An 18,571-nucleotide genomic window follows, 5' to 3' on the forward strand; every position below is an offset into this window, starting at 1 on the left:
AAAGGGAGTAGAAGTGTCTGTCCTCTGGGGAAGGGAAAGCCATTACAGATAGCACATGAAGCACTTGTAAATGGCAACACTGAGACTCAAGTTTGTCTAAATAAGGAAAAAAAGAATATCAAAGCCTTACACTTGGTCAATGCAGATGTGCTGGTATGAATTATTTTTTTAATTTAAGATTTTTGGCATCAACATTGATGGAAAAGCTGTCATTGTTTTTAAGCCTTGTCTCCAATGGAGATCTGTTTGTATCTATGCACTCATACTGGAGTGGTGCAGCTCACTGCGGGTCAAAAGATTACAAACTCCAATGATAACAGCGAGAGAACCCGCAAAAGCTCACGATTCTTGACTTGTGTATATATTACTATACAGAGGAATTCCAGGAGTGTCAGAGCACTGTAGAAGCAATCTACGTAGTTGTCTCAGTTCTGCAGCATAGTAATAGCTGATGCTGCAGGACCTCTACCACTGACCATCAGCAGCGCTTTCTGTAGTCCAATGTCACTTTTTAATTTTTTGGGGAACTGGACATTTTTTCTTATTTACAGTCAGGATATAGTTGGAATGCCTGTGAATTTCTTCTGCAGGAAGAGGCAGAGAAGTTTGTATGTCATGTATAAGATCAGTCACGGGTTTATCCTTCCTGAGCGCACAGAACAAGCTGTGTTGATTAATAAGAGAAATAATCAACAACTTTGAGGTAGGGACAGCAAAAGCAATGCAGAGAGGACTGGTTTGGCTCTTCCTGGGTTGACGCAGCCTTGTCTTCCTAAGGCTGGAAGCCAGGGCTCACAGGGGTTTGAAGCCTTGAATGCTGGTCTCAGGGAGAGGAGGAAAAGAAGCAGTCCAAGGAATGCTGGCAAAAGCTGCCAAGCATGCAGCAGGGAAGGCCTGTGGCCAGGAGTGCCTGTCTCTCCTAGCCAAAGATCTGGAGTAGCTGCACTGAGGGGACTTTCCACTTAGCGCTTTGTGAGCTTTGTAGAGCTAAGGGGAAGCATGAATGTTGCAAGGCTCATTATACTGCTGCTTTGTGCTTCGGAGTTGACACGGCTATTAAGGCAATGCTTAGTGCTTTGAATTCTGGAAGCCACAGCACTTGTTTCAGATCTCAAAAAGAGGTTAGCATTTAAAACATGCCATGTCCTTATTTAATCAAAGTTTTACAGAGAGGCTCTAGAAGAGTAGAATGGTTCAACATAACACGTGCATCAAAATTTAACATGGGAAGTGAGACAGGTGTTCTTAACCCAGCAGAGACCAACCTCTGCTGGCATGTAAAAGCCTTGTATTACAAAGCTTACAGCTTCATTGTACAGACATTCTGTCCACATCTTTTATAGGAAGTTGTAATGAACAAGGTTTTCTGAGACTCTGCTAGTCTGGAATCAGTCAGGGTCACACTGCACCGCAAACCAATGGGCAGAGCCTCACCTGAAGCCAGTGAAACCTCCCCACCTTATGTTAGCAGGGCATGGAGACTTTAGCAGTATTTTTTCTTCTTCAGATACTGTTGGATGGTAGAAGCCTGTAGTAGCTGTAATAAACACAAAGCGTTGTGCAAACCCTTAATGTTCTAATGTAAGCCCTGTGCAGGGTTGCAACTGTGATAATCATGACTAATAACTGGCTTTTGGATGCTGTTACTCAGCTGTCTGAAAGTGCTAACTGCTACTGAAATATAGATGAAAAAGTGACTCTGAAAGATTCAGTATATTTATTTCAATCTTATTAAAAAAAAAAGCTGGACACCTCAGGAGAAAAATCTTCAAGTCTCTCATGTATAAAACCTTCAGATATGAGTGCTTTGTGGTTTTAGCTGGATTGACACACTGTCAGCATTTTCTGACATTGTAATGAATAAAAATAAATATATATTTAAGCTTAGTGTATTGTTTCCTGTTCTGAATCAACATTCAGTTCGGTACAAAAATGGAAATACTAATTAGAAAAAGCTGTGTAACGAACAAACTTCTCTGGAGATTAAACGCTGCTGATTGAATAATGCATCAAACTGTCACAGCAACAGTTTTTTTGGTGACTCAAGATTTATGAATATTTACCAGAGTTGTCCTGGATGAAAGAAATTCAAAACATTATTTTCCAGGGAACTGCTGGAGTGTTGGGTCTCCTTTATTAGGAACAAATGTTTGCTTTGTTAGCAAAGCACTTGTTGAGCAAGGGGAAACCGATGGGACTATTTTGCTTTACATGTGCAGAAGAGCATCAGCGCTGGTGGTATGGATATGCAACAGACACCACTTGAATAATCTTCTATTGAGGAGCAATGCAAGGCCATCAAGCCACGCTTCTGTATGTTTAAACCTCATCTAGGGGAGAAGGATATACACCTGATAAATGCCATTTACGCCTTCCCCTAGAGAAGCTGTTAACCAGCCATCCTTTCTATCATTGCCATTGTAAAAGGGTGCTGCAATCCTGGGCAGCGATGCTGAGGCTCAGGATATGGAGCTTGGGCTTGCTGTCTTCTCCTTCCTTTGGAAAACAGCTCCTCCATCTGCAGGCTCTTTCTTGACCACCCTCTGAACTGAATTGCTACAGGGCTGCCCCATTTGGCATTAATACAGGCACCAGTATTTATCTCGGGAAGGGCGTGCATCCAGCTAGCAGAGTGTAACAGCCCTCCTGTGCCAGCACAGGCTAGATGTATCCATTGTAACATCTCCTAAATGCTGAAGAGCTCAGATGTTGTGGGCCAAGGATTTCATAGAAGCTGAAGTCAAAGTGAAGGCCTACCTTAGATGTTTTGTTTTTACTAGGGCAGAAGTTTCTCTGTTATGTATCATACATATTTCTTGCTGATGTGCTTTCAGTTCACGTGTACAAACAAAATACACCAAAGTATGCCAATTGTTGAAGAATAAAATCACTTTCTAGTAGTGCAGACATAGAATCGATTGACAGCTGGAAGTTTGCTATCATTGAAACCTGTTATCTGGAAACTTCTGCTAAAGTGCCGGCAATAACACTTCTGTCTGAAGTACAGACTTCATTCAAATTTGCTCAGTTCATTTTTTTCATTTTGAAGAATTCTTTCTGTAGTCTAGGAAAAGTCTTAAGAAAGAAGATTATTTCTAGAATTTCACTGCAGTTAAATCTGCCTGTGTAACATTGCCTCAGAGCAGGGATGCAGCTGGCTAGCTCACTGTTTCAGTGCTACTGCCAGGCTCTTTTGTCTGTAGAAATCTGCAAACAGTCAAGCTTTTTGATTACTAAGTCAATGGATGAAAATATTTCTTTGATGTCTCACTTCTGTCCTAAATCTCTACGTTCCACACTATGTTAATGCAACAAAATGCAGCTGAGTTCTGTTGAAAAGCTCTATTGAGTGTTATTAAATTAACTGTCTGCATTCTAGTGTATTGGATCTCTATTTCCTAGAAACAGTAGCTTTGGGTAAAGAACATAAGGTAATTTGGACTGGATTCTCAGAAAGCACCGACTACATAACCTCTGCTGTCTGACTTTCTAAAACCGCTTCCTTTTTCATACAGTATTTTCAAGTCATTTAGGTGGTCAGACTAGAGAAGAAATTGTTTAAGTCCTTTATTACAAAGATCAAAAGTCATTGTTACCATTTACATACACAATTTACAAATTATACACAAAGGAAATACCAGATACGCAAGAACTGACAGCTTGCTTCAGCCCAAGTTGGGGGTGGGACAGTGTAGTTGTTTCCCTGCTTTATTTACTGGAAGAAAATATATGTTTGTTTTTTGTCATCCGTACGTGTTAAACACTATCTAGTGTTTATGTAGCACCTTTATCTTAACCATGCAAATGCTTACATGCTTATCTTTATTTGAAAGAGTGCAATGCACATATAAACATGTGCTGGGATCTGCACTCTTCACGCTTCTGAGTGTTTGTTGGTCAGAAATCCTGTTGGTTTTGGTATAATACAGCGGTCAGGCTTGAGAAAGTTGATTTGTAGGATTTAGCAGATTTGAGCAATGTGTCATTAAAACAAATGTGTAGATTACTACCAGAACGCTAAGAACTAAATTAAGTATGGCTGCTGTATCTTTCAAGAATACTATGTGATCTTAAGATAGATATTAGCCGTGTTGTTAGATGTCTTCGATACCACAACTGATTTATTGCTTTTCCTTCATTCAGGTTAGCACGTTTTATACAGTTTCCTAAAGCTATTTCAGAGACTGGGAAACTTAACAACAAAGAATCCTATTTTGAGAGATTTGGTAAATTAGTAAACTTCACAGAATGTCTTACAGCACTTAACAAAAGGGAGAATGATTTTCCAAACCCCCGGTATGAGAGCACAATATCAACAGTGCAGTAGCTGCCATTTAGCTAAACCTACACATACCCATAATCTGCACTTTTTGCTGTCCACTGGGATGACATGTAACACAAAATGCTTAAAGTGCACACCGATTTAGGAGCAAACACAACTGTAAGTACAGAAATCACTGATGTGATGTGGCATCCAAATTCTAAGCAATAAAGCAAAACACTTCACAAAAGTTGTTACATCTAGTGGGAATAATCCAAATACTTACAACAGTATTATGACAGTATGACTTTCTACCCAGCTATCAAATATTCTTTACCATGAACTTTTCAGTATTCTCAGGGTGATAGATAAAGAGCGTTGCAGATGTCATGGTAAATTAAAATACAGTAATAGGCAAAGATTTCAATGGCACCAGCTGTATATACAGCGTAGTCATCAGAACCTTATGGAACACAGCAATGTTACGGTATGCCTTTGTTAAGGCTTCTTGCTGGTTTAAAAAGGTAGATTTTTTCCTTAGGGAGATTGTCCAGCAGTATTGGTTTCACTCTCTTCAGTGGAAGGTCTCTTTATTGATCCACATAAGACTGCGCGTTTCGTTTGGTTTGCATTCGTACTCAATACTGCCAAAACTGTTTCCCCACTGGCAGTGATCCCGTTTGTGGTAGTTGTAGAATTTGACTTGCCAGACTGTTTCAAAAACGCCAATGTCGTTAAACTGCAAGGAAGAGGGAATAGCAGGGTTAGTGAGCTGATTATTTTGTTGATTTCTCTCCTTTAATGAGAAACAACACTCTTATGAAACCGTGGAACGTAAAGCAGCTGACAGGAGGATTATTGTTCCTCAAGTCAATAAATCAAAGACCCATAAAGCCTGCTTTAGCAGTCACAAAGTCTTTTATGTTTAGGCATACGTAAAACATAAAGGATCAGATTCTCCACGTATTGTCCTCTTTCACTGATATCTGGGAAAGGCAAGGGAGTAAAAATGTTCAAGTTCTCATCTGGATAAATGTTACTGACAGCAAGAATCAAAGCTGCAATCCTTCTTAAGATGACACAGCAGTAGCTGGCCTGATGATCTTGGCTTGCATATGCTGTAGGTCAATCAGCACTGATCTGTAATGACACAGGTCATCACCTCACCTTCATACCCTACCTAGAGGCTGCAGTTAGCATTGGTAAGTTTCCTTCTTTTGCTTAATTGTATTTTTTTTTCTCTGCTGTATTTTATTTGCTCTGTTATATTTTGTAGGCTTGCGTTGGCAGAGTCTTGATTGAGACACGCTGCTATGAGACCACTCACTTCTTCCCTGGAATTCTCTTCTGCAAGTTACATGAAACTTACGCAAAAGAAGTTCTTTGTGCATTTCTTTAATTGCTAGTTGTACTACGATACTGCAGCTTTTCAAACTTAGATAGGAGTAACAGAAGCCAGGAAGGAGATAATCAGTGTGTTTAGCCGGTAACTGTCTAATACAGTGAAGGAGTAGACATTAACGGTAAGTTATCTGATTGTGCTTGCAACTTTGAAGTGAATGAGACTATGGTTACATTAAGTTCTGTAGAATAAAATCTCCTTTCTGTTTTTTTAAGCACTGCTGGACACCCTTAGAATATCAGAAAAACCCTATGAGTGAGGCTTTCAAGGATAGATTTCAGTTATAATGGTGATGTAAAATGTGGGTTTCTGTGCCTTGAGACCTTGCAGAGATTCTGAAGTGTGGGTGTGAAGCCTGTACATATTGCTGTTGGTCCCAGTAGTATGGCTTGTTGATTGTGCTATGTTGTTAGAAGATACTACACAGTGGATTCAGCGCTACTGAAGAGCACTGTTCTTCAACATTTTTTCCTTTTGAATATTTCCATCACTCACTTTAATGACAGCTTCTTCACTTGACTGTTTTCCATTCCCATCACGTGTCTGGGAGCTGACCTTTGATCATCTGCCCGTTTTAATCACACTTGCAATGTCAGTATGAAAGCCCTTTTACAAAGTGACTCTTCCCGAGTTGCAAGCAGAGCCTTCTGTATCCAGTTTTCTCAGAAGGACATCTTTTTAATTATTTTTTTTAAGTCAAGATGTGGTTTGTAAGCTGCTGCTGCATAATGGACCTTGCTTTAAACCTTCCCCCAGACCACTGTGGTAAGTTAAATTTAGCCATGACAACAGCAGGAGTTGCTGTGTGCTGTTAGTGGAAGGTTTTTATTCATCTCCAGTTCCAAGTGTTACCTTAAAGGAGCAGCTGAAATATTTCTACCGCTTCCTTTGACTAAAAGAGGATGAGATGTACAGGCTATTTTATCTCTCCCTAAATCTAAAAGCTTAATTAAGGATATATTTTTTAATTAAACATCTCTGTTAGTAACCCTGATACACTCATAATGCAAGATAGTAAAGCTTAAGCACATCGGGTATTACGGTGCGCAATCCACAAAGAGCAATTGTCAGAGGAGCATCAGCCACCCTCAGTGTGCAAACTGAGGAAGAAAAAGCTTTTCTAACAGCATTTGTAGAAGGTGATATGGTACAAGAGCAGCATTTCATCTATGTATGGAGGATCTGAATTTCAACAGGATAGAGGAAGAAAACAAATTCTATCTACCCGCAATGACCCAGTCTGCTGAGCTACCCTGAGCAGTTTGACTGCTGTGGATTTCCAGGAGAAGGAAAGAATTAATTGCAGAGCTTTTCTGGTACCCTGTGCCCCCACCCCCCCACCCCGCCCCAGCCCAGTACTTAGCAGATACAGCAGCTCTGTGGCATAATGAGCATCCTGCATGCTTAGAGCTCCCCTGAATTCCTATGGCTCTGCCACTGAATCCTGGCTTCTCCACTAGGACTGTGTACGGGGTTCCCCAGGGAGGGGGGATGGCCCTTGGAAGCCTATTTCCCTGTCTGCTGTCCTCTGTCATCCAGTGCTATAGGTGTGAATAGTTATTTAATCACTCCCTCTGAATTTGCATGCTAGGATGATTTGGTGTCTGGTTATTACTGGGAGTAGAAGTCTTTATTCAATCTTACTTTAGACTGACCAAGAATAACATGAGACCCAAAGAGAGGTTTCTAACTTAGTATTTGTTAGACAATTCAGCAGTTTCTGGAGAACACGCATAATTGAGCATTCAGGTAACAGAAATGCATCCTCTGATTCTGAATTCACAAACAGGATTGTTGTTTTATGTGTATAAACTATGCTGTAATAGGTCAGATGTCTACTAGTCAGTTAAAGTAGGACCACAAATAATTATTTGTCTAAAGTTTTGAAATGGATGGGAAATAAATTATTATGGACTTCTATGGACCTTCTGTCTTTCAAGCATTAGACAGGCTGTATCAGTTTGGTTTTTAACTGCAAGACTGGCCTCACAATCTATTTCTAATGTGAGTTCAGATCTTAGGCCTTCAATAGTGTCCTTATTTCCCTGGGATGCATCGGGATCCTGCCTCTTCCAGAAAAGGAACTGGAGGCAGAAGTTCCTCATAGCTGAAGGAAATAGGAAAATTTAAAGCTGTATGCGATAAGCCCAGTTTTGAAGATTCAGGACGTAGGTATTAGAAGCAGTTTTTAGACTGGGGTATCTGAGGCTGGTCCCCTAAATCTGTTACGGCTCTGTCTGGCTAAGCAGCTAAATGATGAGTTAAACATGTTAAATCCCTATCGAGTTTCCTATACTTAATACTTAGAAGTATCAATTGTGGATGTACAAGTCTGTACTGAAGAACCTCTCTATCAAGACGAGATCCTAAAAGGGGTTGAGGACCTGCTTAATGCTTGAAAATCCTATTAGCTTCATGGTTAGTACTGCAGGATTCCATTTGTAACAACATCTCTTTGGGCAAATATTGTGGCTACCCCTCCTGATGCCACAACAAACCACGGCAGAGCTTGTAGCTGAAAATCAGACCCTCCAGGCGTTTCTTGGAATTACTGTATTTCTGACTGACTTGGTTTCTCCATAAGAAAAGTCAAACTTCCAGATTTTCAGAGTTCACATCAGTGCTACACTTAAGGGTAAAGGTGGCTATCAAAACAGGGATGCCTTTAGTCAAAGAAGCTGGGTTTTTTTGGAAGCACGGCCCTTTCACCTCCTGGTGTAAGGACATGGTGAAATATAACTGTAATACTAAACAACGGCACCCAGCAGCCCTGTTCTGCTGGTTGAGAAGTCATACTGGGGGTTTGGGTTTCCTGGGTGTGAAGAGGAGATGACCGTATAGAAAAGTGATTAACGTGAACAAATACTTCAGGGCAGTCTTATTAACGTAAGATTATAAAGCGGTAAGTGTTAATGAGATGTAGGTCTCCAAAATAAAGTTAGGCATGCTGTAATTACTAGAAACACCAAATGGAGATATTACAGTTCTTATTCAGAAGGGTATTGCCATGCTAAATGATGATTCCAGAAAAAAATAGTGAAGATAAAGATCAAGATAAAGTCTTGTGTGCAGTGGAGCAAAAGTGAGAAAGCTGAAATCTGGTGGGCTTGGCAAGGTTCTAAACTTGTGTAAGTTGGAACAGACCCTTAAGAGAGCTTCAGATGAAGATGGCTTACTGCCCTCTTTCCCCTTTTGGCACAGGAGGCGTAGAACATACAGCAGGAATCCCTCACAACAGTAATAGGAGAGGGGGAAAAAACCCGCAAACAACCAAACCAAAGCCAAAGCAAAACAAATCTCCCTCTGCACCCCGAGCCTACCACCCAAAGAGTGCTGTGGAAATCTTACTGCTGGTTCTCCCTGTCTTCCATCTCAGCTCTGTTGCCTTTCAGGTTGAAGCTTTTGCCATCTCACTGTGGGGCCATGGCACATACTGATTCTGGCCCTTGGAACTTCTCTTTAAGCTTGGGGTGAGGAACCACTTGAATAAGAACTTAGGTTTGTGGATGCAGAGATCATGTGGTAATGGAAGCATATGGGGAAAGGGAGAAGACAGCCTTTGGGGTGGGGTGGTGCGTGTTCTCATGGCTGCTTTCGGCCTCTGGCATCCTGCAGATGACAGGTGGAAGGGGAGAGTAATCAGCCCTTGTGCTTGGGGCATGCTCTGCTCCAAAAATCCTGGTGGTGCTGTACACCAAGGGCTTGGGTTTGGGCTTGCCTGGTTCCTAGCCAGGGACCTTGGTGGGGGTGGCCTGAAGTCTGTAAGAAGCCCTGCAGAAGAGGTGAGAGGTTCAGCTCACATTTCTTTCTGCTGCAGCACCCCAAAGGTGCTTTGCACGCCTCTAGAAATCCCCCTACTGCATCCTGGCCCTTGCTGCTCTCTTGGCTTCCCCTTGGGAAGCAGAGCTTGTGTTTTCCAGCTAGGTTATAACCAGTGGTGTTACTGACAGAAAGCAAAGAGGAGGGCAGCAGCTCCGCCCTGGAATATTTCACCTCCACACCTCTCTCTGTCAGACAAGCCCCTAATGCCCTCCCTCATCTTCCCATGCCAGGCTGGGAGAACCTCATACCTGCATGTTGACCTGGATGGGCTGTCTCTCCCCGCTTTTGGTGTGGGGTACTCCTTCTGTGTCGTAGATCCCGATGTAAGAGGCCACCTGTGCATCCCTCGATTTCTCTTCCAGCGGGACATTGACACCCCCGATGCCCATTGTCCTGCAAAGAGACGGATGGGATCCAACCTTCAGCAGCCCAGCACGGCACCTCCCCTGGCAGCTTGGAACCGGCGTGGGCTTGCAGCCTGGCAGCCTCTGTGCGGGGGGATGCCTCAGGGATTTTAGCAGACCTGCAGGTGCTGCTGACTCACTGGGGCTCCTGAAAAATGTCAGGGCTCTGCAGTCACCCGGGGGAGGTGTAGAAAGAAAAGGCAGGAGGGATCTGATCTCCAGCAGCTGGGGAGAGGCGAGTTGAATCTCCTCTCCAGGGCTGCCTCTCCACCCAGCACCGGTTCTCCATCTGCATCCTCACTGGTCCCAGGCCCTGCTTTGCCGTGGTGCAGTGAGGCTTGGGCTCGGTGCATCCCTGGCACGCAGGGCCAGAGGCGCCCCTTCCCCTGTCTGCAGGGCAAACCGCAGGGAAGGAGGGAGAAAAGGAGCTGGGCTTGGAAGAGCTTCGGGAGAAGGTGGGGAGGGAGAGGGAAGGAAGCGGTTCCCAAAGCGCAGCCTCTCCCCCGAGCCAGCCGGGCAGAGAGCACCGGGAACAGCTGGCCAGGGACCCAGAAACGGGGCCACCAAAGCACAACACGGGGCGGGGAGGGAGAAATGACAGAAACGCCGCGTTGTCAGCCTGCCAGGAAAAAATATTAAACCTCTAAAAATAAAGCGCCGGGGAAGGGAGGGCCGGGGGGGCTGCACTTACGTGGCCTGGACGGTGCCGGGCCGCAGGGCCACCTCGATCTTGTACTTGGCCCCGGTCAGCAGCTTGATGGTGCGGTTCTGCCCGAAGCGTTGCCCGTCCACCTTGAAATAGACCGCCCCGTCGTTGGGCTGGATCTTGAGGGAGACGCTGATTTTCACGAGGCCGGGGATGTCGTCCATGGCTTGTCAGCGGGGGAGGGGGAGGGGAGGCTGCGCTCCTGCGTCCCCCTCCGCGGGAGGCGGCTGGCCGGGACGGAGCGAGGCTGCGAGGGAGAGGAAGAGGAGGAGGGAGGAGGAAGAGGAGGGGCTGCGGGTCCTCGCCAGCCCAGCCCTTCCCAAAGGCCGCGGATGATGGATATTTGGGTTTCTCCCTCCCCCTAATCGCGGCGCAGCATCTGGGCGGCGGCTGCCCACCCCCCTCCCGCCCCCCGCGCCGCCCCGCAGCCCGGCCTGGGGGGCGCTCACAGCTGCTCAGGCTGCGCCCGGTTTCCAGGGAGTTAATCCGGCCCCGATTACGGCAGCCTTAATCTCGCCATCGGGCCCGGAGGGAGCACGGGGGGCCCGAGCCGAGCCGTGCCGAGCGGTGCTGTGCCGTGCCGTGCCGAGCCGTGCCGTGCCTTGCGGTGCTGTGCCGTGCCGAGCCGTGCCGTGCCGAGCGGTGCCGTGCCGTGCCGAGCCGTGCCGTGCCGTGCCAAGCGGTGCTGCGCCGAGCCGAGCCGCGCCGAGCCGAGCGGTGCTGTGCCGAGCCGTGCCGTGCCGAGCGGTGCTGTGCCGAGCCGTGCCGAGCCGTGCCGTGCCGAGCGGTGCTGTGCCGAGCCGTGCCGTGCCGAGCGGTGCTGTGCCGAGCCGTGCCGAGCCGAGCGGTGCTGTGCCGAGCCGTGCCGTGCCGAGCGGTGCTGTGCCGAGCCGTGCCGAGCCGTGCCGTGCCGAGCGGTGCTGTGCCGAGCCGTGCCGAGCCGAGCCGTGCCGTACCACCGTGCGCCGCCGCCGTTCAGCACCACGGGCGCGGACAGCGGCCCGGGCCGGCAGCGCCCCGCGGGGGCAGCCCCCCCCCCGCTGGCCCCTCTCCTGGCCGGGCCCTGCGCCGGGCCGGGGCAGCGGCGCCGCTGCACGCAGGGGCCAGAGCTCCCCGAGGCGGGTGGGAGGCAAAGGTGCGGGTTTGTGGCTCTTCGCTCCCCCCCTGTACGGCAGCAGGTTTTTGTGGGACACCGCGAGGGTCGGCTCCCTGAGGTCCACGTCAATATTTGGTTCGGGGTTTCTGTTGCGATTGTTTAGAAGCACTTTATTGCAATCTTCTTATTTTCATAGGCAAAAATCCTTTTGTCATTGCAGTATCAGATCAGAATCTCATTTCTTTAAGTCTAATACTACTTTTTACCTGTAGCTGGTACCGTTTCTTCAGGGAGAAAGATCTTTGACGTGAGATCATCTCATAATTCAACTCTCCTGTCCAACAGATTGCTTTTAACCCAGGAGCAGGTTGGTGTGTCCTTTCCATTCTTTTCTATTTATTATTCTTTGCTGTTAAAGCTGCAATGTTCTTATGGCTGACACGGGACTTGGGCCACAAACATTATCTTTTTTTAATGGACATCATGGCAGGGTTAATGATTTTGTAAGGAGAATTTCACAGCTACATGTTGTGCTGGACCTGATCTTTTCTTTGTTTTTCTAAAGCTTGGATGCACATGTGGGTGAATGTATATAAGCCAAATACAGGATCATTCAGCTGCATTTCTTTGTGCGTGCAAGTTAGCGAATTTTGTTGTGAACATTAAGCAAAAGAATACATTCTGCTGAAAAATTAACCTCTGGAAAAAAATAATAGTAATCCTACTGTATTTGCCTTGATTAGGTATCCAGCTAAGAACAGCCTTCATAATGTGTCCAGCCGGCCAGGTTTGCACAAAGGTAAGAGCAGGCCATGATCCCTGTCTCTTCAAACTGCGTGTGTGATGAGGTTTGTAAGGAACATCCTACCTTCAACAGCAGTCACCGGCAGCAGGGACTCCCCTGTAGGGAAGTTTTACACAGTGCAGTCATCACTTCTCCCACAGAACAGCAAGAATGAAACAAATGCTATTTAACCCCCCCACATTTCCCTGTGTATGATGAGGTACCAGCATTATCAATGTTAATGTATGAGACGAATCCTTTGGGTTTGGTGACTCACCTAAGACTCTTGTTTTGTCAAAAGACACCTAATCAAAGAATAGTTGCATGTAATCAAGTATGAAGCTGCAGGAGCAACTCATCCCACAGTGGGGAACAACATTTGATCCCGAATCATACACTGAACTCCATTGATTTGTTGCCAAGATCTTTGCTAACTTCAAAGGTCCTCAAAAGCAGTCACAGAAAGTTCGGTAAAATGAATCCCTCCACCCACTGTCAAGGTCAGCAATGAATGGTCTTGAAAATATCTTGGAAATTATCAGATAATCGAGTGGTATGCACAGGTTTTCGCATGAGGAAGCAGCTGCTATGTATAGTCAGGTATCTAATAACAGTACAGCTCCACGTGTGCATTTCTCCCAGTCTTTTTTACTCATTGCAAGAGACTTCTCATTTTTCATTATATTTTGCTGAAACTGCTGCATGTTGTAGCTTGCCATTTCGCTTGCAGCGATTCCTAGTTCTGTAAGTTTAAATGTAATTCAGTATGAAATCACAGAGGCCTTACACATGGGGAATCTGATAATATCGCTTAAAGTGGTGCGTGAAAAATAATGGCCATTGCCAGGGATCACTTTTACTCGCCTCATGGATGAGGCATATTATGCTGTAGTAAATTGTGTGTAGCTGAAAACATTGACTGCAATTAGTTTCCCAAGTACATGAGAGGTCAGATCTATAACGAGTCTTTTTTTCTCTTATTATTTCTGCCTGAATGATCATCTTTCTCTGGACACAGCCCAGGCTGTGACTTTATTCCAGACCAGTATGGCAGAAAGTGGCAAACATGAAGCAGGACTAAAAAGCATCATGTTATGGATTATGTATGCATAGGCTGAGTAACTGTTTTACCATGTGAAAGTGAAATGTGGTGAGAACAGAACATTTACGAAGAAGGAATTTTAACTGTAGGCATTGCCTTTTGTTTTATCAATCTGATAACTTTGCATGTGTTAATGCATTTACTCATCTGATCCTGCCATATGCTCTTCATCAGTGTAGATCAAGAGGAAGGGTTGTCTTTGCTAAGTCTTTCTGGGAGGTTAGCTTTGCTGCTGCCCACCTTAATGGCCCTGAGCAGTCTCACCTGAGGCCTCTACCCACACCTCTGCCCATGGGCCCTGTTCCAGCTCAGCCCTGGCCCTTCAGTCTCTGCTGCAGACGTATTAGCCATGCGTGCTATTGATCTCGTCGTGCAGGCTGACTGCATGGCTTGACCCCAGCCCATCCCCACGGAGGTGCCCGATGCTGAGGGAGGTGGGGTGGGCCCTGGCTAGGGAAACCCATGCCCTTTCAGTCCCCACAGGGATTTTCTATGGGTCCCAGCCCCCAGGCTGTGGCATGGTTACCTGATATTAATTGCTTGCTGTTCTGTAGGGAGCAAAATGCCTGGAGGAAGAAGGAACCAGCGTGTTTTTTGCCAGGAGCACAGAGCGAATGTGCTGATGTTTACAAGATCCAAAGCTAAAGAGAACATCATAGACTTGGGACAAGGTCCCATTTCTCCTAAGCCACAGCAGTATTTTACTCCCAGGAACAAAGAGATAAATTTGTGTCTATTCCTTCATTCTCTACACCTAGGTTTGAGGGGTGGGGTTTGGAACCTTTTTGCACTTTGTAAAGTGCAAAACTGCTTTTGGGTTTTTTGGGGGGATTGCTTTGTTGTTTTTTTGTTGGCTTTTTTTTTTTTTAAGTTCTTCAAATTTACCTTTTGTTCCCCTGGTACCTGAGACTTTCCAACCTGTTGCCTGGAGTCAGCAAGGTACATTGACCTAATTCTGTTCCCTTGGGGCAGGAGCACTGCAGCCCTCCCCTGTGCCCTGGCCAACCCCCTAGTGCTTTTGAGGGGAGTTGTGAGCTCCCTCAAGTGAGCTGCAGCCAGCGTGCTCGCCTGTTCTCGTCCCTTTTTTTCTTCCCAGAACTAGGAAAGTCTTCTCAGACTGCAGCTTCATCCTCCGAGACCTCTCTCTCATGCCTAGGCCTTTCCTGCTGTGGCTGCATTGCCTGCGTATATCACCGATGGGAACTACTGTGGGGGAGGTGAGTACGTTACAAGCGATCCATCCAATGAGAAGTCAGAGCTAATACGCACATAAGCCATGGCCTGTGCTTTGTGCTGGTCCAATTTACGTAGAAAACATTCTGGAGAAATGGATTTGCATCCACTAAATGTGATCTCTCCCAGCATGATAATATGTCGACCGCGGCAGCTTTTCAGCATTACCATTTATGCCGGCCTTCCCACTTACAAGTTAATGCGCTAATCCTGCTGCACAGCTCCACAATAGCTACAAGTATAAAATGTGCCTTGAGGTCAGAACGAGAGGGTTCGTTTACGACAGCCAACCCAGAGCATTTCAATTCCAAGGTGACGTGGACAATACCTGCAATAGCCTTTGCACGCTTGCCCCTCTTTGATTCCTTCTTAACGCAGTGCTAAATGTGGAAATGTTCTGGGTTTTCGGTTTCTTTTTGAGAAGTGGATGCAAAGCTACAATCTCTCATTTGCTAAAAATAGCCACATGCGTGATTCCATATGGAGTGAATTGTGCTGAGACTTGCGCCTGCCAGCTCTATTTAATACTGTAATTCTTTTGAGACCTCTGCCTCTGTGCAGAAGTGAGAAAGGGTTTGGCTGAACTATGAGATGGACTGAGTCTTTATCACCTTTGCAAATCACTTGTGTATATAATTTTTCCCCTGTGGACAATAATTTTGAATATATAGCCTTTGGTTTACTTTCCCCTGGAAATGCAGCTTGATTTGCTGGAAAGATGCATGTTTACAGAGAGCTCATGTGTTCTGTTGCAGATGGAGTGGGCTTATGGCATTTACAGTGCAGAAAACACATTTGAGGAACAGCTACGCAAGGGCTAGTAGAGCGCGCAGTGAAGCTGATGTAACAAGCTGAGAAACTGTCTTCCTCGCAGCTGACATGTTTATTTGCAAAGATATGGTTCCAATTTTTGGTATAAACGCCCATCGGTCTCTCAGCTAGATCCCTTGCTGAGACAGATGCGGTTGATTTTTATTTATTTTTTTTTAATGCTTGCAGGAGTGGACCCTGAGGTAGCAGAAAAACCCCAGAATTTTCTGAGGAATTAGAGCAGCAAGATCTCCCGTACAAGAATACATGTCACCAGTAAAATGAGCTAAGACGCTCAGCTGTGTGGCAGCTTGTGCTGTTGTGACAGATGCTACTCCAGCATCACACCCCTTTACCTCCTTCAGGCAGAAATGGGGTGAACAGGGTAAGTGGTAGCAGGTTTCCACTTTCTGCCAAACAAAGCTTTATCCTCCCCTCTGTGGAGAGCTGGAAGAAACACAGCTCTTCCTTTCTCTTATGCCCAGTGCTGCTCCTTCGGAATGGCTGCACACAGATGATGTGCATCAGCAGTCCAGGCTGTCCCTCACGCCTGCCATGGCCACCGCGTGGTTAAGGACCATTTGGGAATGATTTAGCTGATCAGCACATTTCTGCCTGGGGGAAGATGAAGTGCTGATTCTCCTGTGGTGATGTGTGATAAACGAAACCAACCTTCAGTGTTAAAAGAATTGTTCCAGACACGTAAGGTAGAAGGGCAAAAGGAATAGCAGAGCTCTGAGGATGAAATAGAAACAATATGGAGAAAAGAAGTGTGATAAAAGTAGTTGCTGCCAGGTAATATTAGAACCTAGAATTAGAACCTAAACAATTCTATGATCATAGATATTAGGAAGAAATTCTTTACTGTGGGGTTGCTGAGGCGCTGGCACAGGCTGCCCAGAGCAGCTGTGGGTGCCCCATCCCTGGCAGTGTCCAAGGCCAGGCTGGACGGGGCTGGGAGCAGCCTGGGCTGGTGGGAGGTGGCCCTGCCCAGGGCAGGGGGTTGGAACCGGGTGACCTTTAAGACCCTTTCCAACCCAAACCATTCAATGAATCTATGATTGGATGGAGGCGATTTTATGCTTTGACACTGAGTTGCTAAAGTTAAGCTTAAGGTAAATTCTGGAGTCGTTGGCTTGGTGCCACTGTGTCTAGAATTGCATTTCACACCTCCAGGGGCTTTTCATGCAGGTAAATGAGAAACTAAGCTTTTGTAAAATTGTTGAGTCAGCATCCTTTTCTGTTCCCATTAAACGACTTCTTAGTATAAGGTCATCTAGATGTTCTGTTGAAGAGGATCTGTCCCTGGACATTTCATATCATCAACTTCTCGTACAGGGCCCTGTCATCCTGACTCAGCACAAACACGGAACTAGCAGGAGCAGGCGAGTGGAAAGGCTGCCTGCAGGGAGGAAGATGCTGGCAGATTCTTTTGTCTTTGTTCCCCATAAGCCCTTCCAGCTGGGAAAAGAGTTTCATTTTCTCAGGTCAGAGGGGCAGCAAGGTAGAGAGGAACAGGAGCTAACTGTAAGCCCGTTCTTGGTCTCTAATGCCCACCCCAGGCTCTGTAGCGTTATGGCCTCAAGGCACTTAATAAAGGGATAGTTTGGCTTCCAGCCATACATTGAAAGATATTTAATTGGAGTTGTTATCCTCTATGACCTGAACTTTTGCGTTATCCATTCAGAGAGGAAAAAAAAATCTGTACCTTTTCCCAAAGATGGAAGCACTGGAATGAAAGGGAAGAGAAGGAAATAATTCACTTTCTTAAATCAAAAGCAATTACTGACCAAAAAAGACAGTATACAGCAGGAGTCTACGAGATGCTGAGTCCACCAAGCATCATTTTAAAGCTTATGGGAAGCGAAGGGAGACTTCACAGAAATGTAACTCAGAAATTCAGTTAGGTTTTCTCAGCTCTGCACTGCATCTTTAACTCATTCCGGTCCTTGTGACTGGTAGGCAGATTTTAACTATTAATGTGGCACAAAGCTTTTTGATCACTTTTCAGTGATCAATTTTTACTTTTAGCTCAGTTTCCAAAGAGTGTGAAGCTTTTATTAGCCATGTGTGAGTTCCTGTCTCGATTAATTTTAGAATCCGTTGGCTGATGTCAAGCACACTTGGCAGCCAGAGAACTGGAAAGCCTATATTGACTCTTGGATTTGCAAACTGCCAGTGGATGCTTGGCTTGGTCAGCAGCTGGAGCCTTTAACAGCAACCAGATCCTCGCAACAGCATGATTTACATGAGCAAAGGAACAATGTACTGAGACTGTAAGTTCTAGAAACAAAACCTAAAGAACCTTATGATACATAAAGTCATCACAGAAAGGTATGCTCTGGGCAGAATGCGCTGCAAAGTGTGCACCCTGAGACTGCTGGGACAGGCAAGTGCTCTGCTTGAAGGTGAGACTGGAGGGGTCATTTAAGCAGCAGCTAGTTTAGAAAGTTCTGGAAAGGAAAATCTCAATTCAGACAGTGAGGAGAAACATTCAGCAGTTGGGATGGTTGGAAAGACTAATACAGATAACCAAGGAAGGAGTGAGGTCTCATCTGTGGGAGAGCCGCTAAATAGGCATCAGTGAGGAGTGACTCTCTGAGGGCTCTTCTAACCCTCTGATCCTCTACCACGGACCTCATCGGGCTCCTGGATCCTCCTGAGTAAAGGCTGGGAGAGAGTCAAACGGAGAGCAGGAATTTCTGTCTGTGGAAAAGGTCCCTGTTTGGGGATCTTTATCAGTGGCAGAGGTGACAGGTGGAGTAATTCTGGGCTCAGCCCTTATCTGAGTGGGCTTAGCTGTAGAAGTGATTTGGGGTCTTGTGCATGGGAGAATACTCTGCTCTTGGTGATGCAGCAGCGTCCTTATTGCCTCCCATACACCGCCACCCTTCCTTCTGTATGGCGAAGAGGGATTGTGACTCTGGTATATATCAACTTTTGGAAAATTG

General features: G+C 45.8%; 1 protein-coding gene and 1 long non-coding RNA gene across 2 annotated transcripts; one reads left to right on the forward strand and one right to left on the reverse strand.

Annotated features, from left to right (window-relative positions):
• Positions 1–3,551: 3,551 nt before the first annotated feature.
• On the reverse strand, positions 3,552–11,158 carry CNRIP1 (cannabinoid receptor interacting protein 1). The gene is made up of 3 exons (XM_037393069.1): positions 10,581–11,158; positions 9,734–9,878; positions 3,552–5,000 (listed from the first exon to the last, which is right to left on the reverse strand). The coding sequence occupies exons 1-3, from the start codon at positions 10,757–10,759 to the stop codon at positions 4,836–4,838; spliced, it is 489 nt and encodes a 162-aa protein (XP_037248966.1). The 5' UTR covers positions 10,760–11,158; the 3' UTR covers positions 3,552–4,835.
• Positions 11,159–11,478: 320 nt separating this feature from the next.
• On the forward strand, positions 11,479–16,530 carry LOC119150039. The gene is made up of 6 exons (XR_005104920.1): positions 11,479–12,058; positions 12,435–12,490; positions 14,674–14,794; positions 15,566–15,723; positions 15,810–16,005; positions 16,106–16,530. It is a non-coding gene; the product is annotated as an uncharacterized LOC119150039 (long non-coding RNA).
• The last annotated feature ends 2,041 nt before the right edge of the window (positions 16,531–18,571 follow it).

Source organism: Falco rusticolus, chromosome 6, assembly GCF_015220075.1.
Source record: "Falco rusticolus isolate bFalRus1 chromosome 6, bFalRus1.pri, whole genome shotgun sequence".
Lineage (NCBI taxonomy): Eukaryota > Metazoa > Chordata > Aves > Falconiformes > Falconidae > Falco > Falco rusticolus.

What these genes read in the sequence shown, in the direction of transcription:
- CNRIP1 (XM_037393069.1), bottom strand. Translation starts at nt 10,759, where the DNA reads ATGGACGACATCCCCGGCCTCGTGAAAATCAGCGTCTCCCTCAAGATC. An exon ending in CCCGGCACCGTCCAGGCCAC is followed by an intron (nt 9,879 to 10,580) that starts GTAAGTGCAGCC and finishes GTCTCTTTGCAG; the next exon opens with GACAATGGGCATCGGGGGTG. An exon ending in CCATCCAGGTCAACATGCAG is followed by an intron (nt 5,001 to 9,733) that starts GTATGAGGTTCT and finishes TCTTCCTTGCAG; the next exon opens with TTTAACGACATTGGCGTTTT.